Source organism: Artemia sp. Qi Xiang Cuo, chromosome 10 (genome assembly GCF_049724085.1).
Source record: "Artemia sp. Qi Xiang Cuo chromosome 10, ASM4972408v1, whole genome shotgun sequence".
In the NCBI taxonomy this organism is placed as follows: domain Eukaryota; kingdom Metazoa; phylum Arthropoda; class Branchiopoda; order Anostraca; family Artemiidae; genus Artemia; species Artemia sp. Qi Xiang Cuo.
In genome coordinates this window covers 38657442-38665063 of record NC_142803.1, presented here as the reverse complement: position 1 = coordinate 38665063, position 7622 = coordinate 38657442, and the positions used below count along the sequence as shown (strand labels likewise).

The following is a 7622-nucleotide window of genomic DNA, read 5'->3' as shown; positions in this document are numbered from 1 at the left end:
TCTAGTTCACTTTTTAAGAGTCAAAATATTTCTGACAGCAACTAGCCCCCCCCCCCCCCTCCCACACACCCTTTTTTCCCTAAACCCTTCCAATACAAATTTTGAGATAGTAATTTTTTTTAAATAGTTCAAAGGTCAGATAAAAAAAACTGCATCAGCACAACTTCCAGGGCCCTGGGGTAGGCATTGTAAGCTATGTCCTGGGGCTGCATTTGGGTTTATTGGATGGATAAACCATTCCAATAAAAATTTGAGGTAATAATATTGTTAGAAATAGTTCAAACATCAGATATTAAAACTCTAACACAATCCCCCCGGGCCCAAGGACAGGTGTTGTAAGTTAAACTCTGGGGGTATGTATAACTCTTATAGAATTGATGCTCATATAAACTTCAGAGGGCTCATTTGATTGAAAATAGAAAGTTCTAGTTCATTTTTAAATAGTAATGTTAGACTTACGGGCCCTTAGCCCCCCCCCCTCTCCTGCTCTGTTTTGCCAAAACCCATACAATAAAAACTTTGAGGTCGCCATTCTGTTTAAAACAGTTCAAACATCAGATAATAAAAACTCGCGGGTTGACAGAAACCCATTTTTTACTTTTGATATTGTTACTTTGATACCAGTTTTTATACTTTGATGAACATTTGATTTTTTTTTGTTAGTTTGATTTTGAAATAAGGAATTTTTGAAAACGTGAAACGTTTTGCGATGAAAAACGAACAAAAATAAATTTAAAAAAAACTCCGAAAAATAAGTTTTTTAAAGAAAAGTAAAGGCAATTTTAAACTTAAGCTCAGCAGATACAAATACCTGTTAAAATTCAAACTCAAAATGATCAGAAATTACTATGAAAGAATAAATGAAACCAAAAACGAACAGAAATTAAATAAACAATCATAGCAAAAAACATACAACAATTAATTATATAAATGAATAAATAGATCTTAAAGCGAGTAATGCTTTTATTGAATATCAAAATCAATCTTAAAACGAAAAAAATATGTTGATTTTTAAGTATAAATGAAAATTCAAATAAAGAGAAATTAAATATACAATCAATGCAAACTAAATTGCAAAATATATGACTGTAAAGGAATAATTCTATCTCAAAAAGAGTGAAACTTTAATTGAATATGTAAATCAAGCTTGAATCGAACAAAAATCACTAAAAACAAGAATTTGGATATTGCTGCCTCCTCTCAATGTAAAAGTCTAAATCTTAATTAATCATTGGCGATTTACTGAAAACTACATGCGTCTTGAACAGTCTTGGAAAGTATAAGCACCAACAAATTGAAAATTTGATGTGTCATGATGTTAATTGTTTAAAGATACAGTTTATAATTATATTAATTGTTGAAAGATCAATCCGTTCAAGAATTGATTTTACTGTAATTTTATTTTTATTTCCAATTCTGGAAGAACTGTAAAATAAAACATTTTTCATATACTCTGTTTTCTTTGACTTGACAATGACCCAGTAGGCTTTTGGTTTCTATTTATAGATGAAAACGAGGGAAGTATCCAAATTTTTGTTCGGACTGAACTCTACTTGTCATGTACATTTTTAGAAAGAGCCACCAAATTAAACTGATAGAGTCACTGTTAGAGAGTTTAAAATGATATATTCAAAAATTGGATAATTCAGCTAAACAGGATGCTTAGTTTCTATGGTTATTGAAATTGAGCATAAAGGTATGTATTTAATTAAAATTACCAAAAAAGGATTTATCATAATCCAGTGGAGTCCAAAAAAAGGATCCAGTGGAGACCAAAAAAGGATTTATCATAATCCAGTGGAGTTTGGAAGTAACACCAATGATCTCCTCCAATCTATCCACTTGTGTGTAAATACACTTTCTCTTCCCTATGTTTTAATTTCTATTTTAACTAAGCCTTTTTATTTGATAAAAGCTTTGAAAGCTGCATAGACTCGTAGGTTCTGTTTTTGTTATTACTTTGGCTTTTTTTTGCCATTAATCAAATGTTGAGGAGATAACCATAGACTCTGTTATAATTAAGTAATATTTTGTGTTTTATAGAAAAGATACATGCCTTTAAAAAAAAAAAGTTATCATTTAACATCAAATGACACCATTGCAATTGTTTCTGAGTCTTCATCATAGAACATGGCTATAGTCCCATGCTATACCCTAAAGTTAATTTAGGCCTGGTTTTAAGTGGGTTTTAAATAGATTGTCAATTGTTCATAAGGTATATCAATTGTTTTGGAAGTATCAGGAGCATATCATTGCTTTTTCATAGTCTAGAATATAATTCAATGGAAAATTCAGACTCAAAACGTGTTTCTCAGATCTTCTGAAATTCTCACTTCTATAAGGCTGGAAATAATTGTCAATTGATAAATCGTTGATAAGTTTCTTATTCCAGTCCAACAGATTTTGTCTTTCGGAGTTATTCTTAAAAAATTGGGACACAAGCCAAACTTTTTACATAAAGAACGATGTATTTAGACGTGGGCAGCCCCCCCCCTTGTATGTTTAGCTGAAATTTTTGATAATTGTTTTTAAAATTGTGCTTGGAAGTTTACCTTCCATCAATGGAAAATACCTCCCCCCGCCCATCACAAAAAATCTTTTCTGAAAATTCCCTAGATACAGAGAATAATTCATGTGGAAAATTCCTTCCCCTGGAATAAATCGCCTTCTACAGAAACATGTCTTGATGCTTCCCAATAACAAACATAGAATGTAAGCAATGGACAAATTACATAACTTATTGCCTTTTACCCACAAGGAGGCATTCCATCCCCAGAGGCATAAAAATAGGCATAGGAACCAGCTGTCAAACATGTTCCTCGGCCCAATTTGTAACTTTCATTCTGTTTGTAAAAATATCACTTTTCTAGTGCACAAGTTTTCCACACTAGAACCCTTAGATCAAAACGACAGTTTTTTAAATTTAACTCCCTTTATTCAAAAAATGGAAATGAAAATTGAACATATTTATAATGCTTTTGATTGCTGAGGGAGGTTAACCTATCGTTGACAGTGTATTATGAAAAATGGTTTTGCACTACTTGAAATGTGTCATTATAACTTGTCTGTTTCTAGGTGCTTTTTGCTTATACAGTCCTGGGTAAAACTGATTCACAATATCCAACTCTTGAGCTAGTATTATATGTTTCATAATTGGCATTAGCTCTGTTCTGAGATTCTATTATGGACTTGCCTCATATTCCAAATATGGCTGAAGTCATCATCCCTTTTGCATCTTCAGTTATTAAAAATGGTAAGTTATCCAATTAGGTTTTTGGAATAAAGCAAAGGTTGCTTTGCTTTGGTAAATATTTTTAAATTTTTTTCTCCTCTTGCTATTCTAGTTTTCCTCTGTGAAAAGAAACGAAAATGCAACCATATACACACTTAGAACTAACCCTTAAGAGTTAAGGGGGCTAGAATGAAGTTGAATAATTGAAGGCATTTCTGCACATAAGTGGGTTTTAAATAGATTGCCAATTTTTTGTTAAATTAAGCAATTGTTTAATGTGATGGAAGTACTTCTAGAATATGCTGTTTCTGACGGAAGTTCTCTATGAATGTGCTGTTTCAGTTAAGAAGATGTTAGATGCTAAAGACTATTAATCTGAAAATATTTTCTCAGATTCAGTTCTTTAGCAGAATAATTTTCTCTCTTTTCCCTGTGTGCAGGCATTATAAAAAAGGACGTTACCAGTAAAGTAGAGGTTGTCATGAGACAGCCAAAATTTTTGTCTTGCAGACCAACCACTATCTCTTGTCTTAATTGTACGATACGATTTCAAAATGGTTTATTTGGATAGCTTATAGCTTGCTCACCAACATTTCAGAACAAAAAACATTGCCATAATTCAAATACATTTGTTTTGAATATTTTATTTCAAATAAAATAATTGCTCAAAACATGAAACTTTTAATTATTTTTCATCAGAATAACTTGATATAAATTTAACCTTTTTCTGCTCGATTTTCTTTGAATATTGCTTCTATGTATTCTTTTGCACAATATGCTTTCAATTCACTTGTATGGAATGGGAAATTGCAAAATAAGAAACCAGCTTATGTGTAGATTGTATGTTTTCGAAGGACCTTTTTTCTTTATTTCTTTTTTTTACATAGAAGCATACAAGGTTACTGACAAAAAGTGAAATTGATCATTATAATAACAATTTTGGGAATACCTCAACAGTGGGGGGGGGGGGGCGGACGCGCAGTTGTATTTCCTGCTTCTTGACTTTAGAAAACTAGGTAAAAATATTACCAGAACTATTCCAATGATTCAGCTATACTAAAGTAAAAGCCATTGATCAACCAAAACCCATGTGTTTTTCTTGCCAGTTTGAAGTTTTAATTTCAAGTACTTTTAAATGCATATTTTTTGGATATGATGGCATTTTTAATGAGTTTAGGAAAAGTTTTTGTAATTCCAATAAATTTGTTTTTGGAATGACTTTTTACTTGTAAGACTGGTCAAGATGGTAGTTATTATTCCTTACCCCCGCCCACTCTACCCCTCCCCTCCCAAGGTCTGTTATCCCCCATACATTCCAAAAAATTATTAAGATTAAAATTTTTTTAAAAATAGTGCAAAGGTCAAATAACTTTGTCCCCAGGATGGAACTCCCCACCTCCCAACCAGTCCCTGGCGCAAGGTATGCTAATTTAGCCCATTGTTAAAATATTAGGTATTTAATAAAGAAAAGAGGACAAGTTTGATCCTGGATTTTCAAAGAAGATTCAAGTATTACTGCAAAATTTTTGTAAATGTTGAAAGGGATACCAATCACAACCAAAACATCATTTGCCCTTGCTGGTTGTGAAACGTAAATATAAATATCTATTGAACGACTCTGGGTAGTTGTTGAAACTTTCAAGGTATGTAGAAGAGTTATTGAAGAAAGATTGGAGGGCGACCAGCCTCTCCTTCCCTTGCCCTTTCTATTAGCCCCCTCTCCTCAAAAATTGTTGAAATGTTTTAACTATTATTTTGTCAAACAATTCAAAAGGTGTAAGAGCTATGCCTACAGGGATTCCATTCCCCAACTCCCCCCAGGGGAAGGATTGTAAATTGTTCAATTTATAAATTATTCACATATTCGGTTTATCATTTTTTAAAGGGGAAAGTTTTGAGTGTTGGTGTATCTGAAATGGTCTAGGGTATTATGGTGAAACTTTGGAGAATGCTGAGGAGTATCTTAAACTAAATCAAGCGGTAATATGTACATCCAGTTTGTCAAAAGGCGGATCTGTAGTATCTTAAAAACGACTTAGGGCATTAAATTTAATCTGTCCTGACAGGTTGATGGTGGATTTATGAAAGTGGTTGTAGGTCTGTCAGTCTTCTTTCATACCTTATATTGCTGGTTTCTCTCCCAAAAATTTAAATCAAAGTTTGAAATAGTTTTCTTGTGTTGAATAGTCCATTTTGAAAAGTCACATAATTTTGTCTATGGGAATAACGTGACCCTTCAATGATTTGTAGAGGAACTCTGAACACAATCAAAAAATATTAAGTACATGTTCTGATGAGCCCTCTAACGATATTCTAGGAATACTGGATCTATACTATTAACCCTTAAAAAAAAAAAAAAAAAAACAAGCATCTGTTATATTTTTTATGGCAAAAAAATACAGAACTCCAAATTTTTGCAGATAGGAGCTTGAAACTTCTATGGTAGGGTTCTCTGATACTTTGAATCTGATGGTGTGATTTTAATTAAAGTTGTATGACTTTTAGGGGGTGTTTCCCCCTTTTTGCAAAAAAAGGCAAATCTTCTCAGGCGCTTAACTTTTGATGGGTAAGACTAAACTTAATGAAACTTACGTATTTGAAATCAGCATAAAATTCTGATTCTATTCATGTATCTATTAGTATCAAAAATCCGGATTTTAGAGTTTTGGTGACTATTGAGCCGGGTTGCTCCTTACTTACAGTTTCTTTACCATGAACTGTTTGATTCCCATTCCCCTTTATCATGGAAGATGGACATGATTCCTATAATAGGTTTATCATCCTTTAATTCTCAGTCACATACAAAAAAAAACTTTCAATGGGATTTAAAATAGACTACTTTGTTGATTTCTCGAACCAATTATATAAAAAAGAAGAATTACATTAAAATATCCTTGAATATTTTTTGATTACTTTTTGTGGATTTACCTAAAAGTTCATTATTCCGAAAATTAATTTTTTTTTAACTTGTTGAAATATTTTATTCGTAAAAAAATACACCTCAAGATTAGTTTATGCAGTAAAATTTTACATATATTTTTAATATCCGTATTATTATTTAAAAATGTTTTATGTTTAATTCATTGTTTGTAAAAGGTTGAGTATGTGATGCTTGAATGAAATTTACTTCTAAGGAACAGTAAATTAATTAATTCAAAATCTAAATCGTTCGTGTTATTATGTATGTTAAAATCTAATTAGTTATTTTCCGAAATATCAAAATTTAAATCTTAAATGTGCTCTTCTTGACCTGTCCCCTGACTAGGTTCCAGAATTAACTCAGGAGGGTAAATGTTTTTCGAAATCTTAATAGTCTCCACCAAAAAATCATCCATATCTTATACTATTTGAAAAAAAATATTTTACGTTATTTGGGTTATCTTTACTTATCATGTACTTATATTCTAGTTGACAGAAAAGCAAGTCCGCTATAAATGGACTGAATACCTTTAATTGCCTTATACAAATTACCATTGAACCTTATAAAAGAATGAAATAGATCAATTTCCAGTAAATCAAATATCATGTCCGACTTATGGTATCTTCAACTAATAGTACAATTAATGAAAGTTGTCCATCTTGCTTTTATATTGTAAATTTATATTTAAAAATAACTCCGTAGGCAAGATAAAAAGAAAATAGATTTCTGTAATCGACCTATGAAATTTGTTGTTGCGACCAGTTTCCAATGGGTAGGGTTGAAGACATTTTTTATGATGTCATAATAAAGGCTTTGCAAATCTATGCCCCATTGTCTCAAATTTCAAGATTCTTACCCCGTTTTAAACAAAATCACTGGACTATTAGTTGAATTCACCAACTTAACGTGCTTTAGTATTTTACAACATTTTAGTTTTTGTGCTGGTCAAAATGTACCTCAACTATTGTTTTTAAATTAAATTATTTACCCAATATTTTATTCTCAAATTTATCGTTCTCTTAAAAAAAACTAGGTTTTTAAAGGAATCATTTTTTTTCTTAATATTTCCAAATTTCGTCAAATACTCAATTTTTTTTTTTTTAGCGTTTTTACACGTCTTATTTCCTTTTTATTTAAGATTTGTTTCAGAGGTTCAAGATGCTTTGCTTGGTGATGAGGAACGTTTTGAGGCTTCAGACTTTCATTTTTCTCCCAAACGGGAAGTTGTTCCTGTTGATTCTTTTTCCGGCGTTTCAGGAGCATGTAAACTTGAACCTTATACACAGGAATTGGGACCAGCACGTCTTACCAATGAAGGTTTGCTTAAGCTTTTTATATCAAACAGTTCGAGGGAACGAACTATCAGTAAGGAGCAACTCGGTCCAATTGTAACAAAAACTATAAAAAAACTGAATTTTGATATCAATACATACATCCAAAGAATTGGATTTTAGTTCTAGTTCCAAATAT

The 7622-nt window shown here is 31.6% G+C and overlaps 1 protein-coding gene across 1 annotated transcript; it reads left to right on the top strand.

The window, feature by feature from the left end:
• Positions 1-2957: 2957 nt before the first annotated feature.
• On the top strand, positions 2958-7606 carry LOC148947738 (uncharacterized). The gene is made up of 2 exons (XM_089095990.1): positions 2958-3253; positions 7302-7606. The coding sequence occupies exons 1-2, from the start codon at positions 3184-3186 to the stop codon at positions 7604-7606; spliced, it is 375 nt and encodes a 124-aa protein (XP_088952116.1). The 5' UTR covers positions 2958-3183.
• The last annotated feature ends 16 nt before the right edge of the window (positions 7607-7622 follow it).

Coding starts and splice junctions, on each gene's coding strand:
- LOC148947738 (XM_089095990.1), top strand. CDS start 3,184: ATGGACTTGCCTCATATTCCAAATATGGCTGAAGTCATCATCCCTTTT. Junction 3,254..7,301: donor ATCTTCAGTTATTAAAAATG/GTAAGTTATCCA, acceptor GATTTGTTTCAG/AGGTTCAAGATGCTTTGCTT.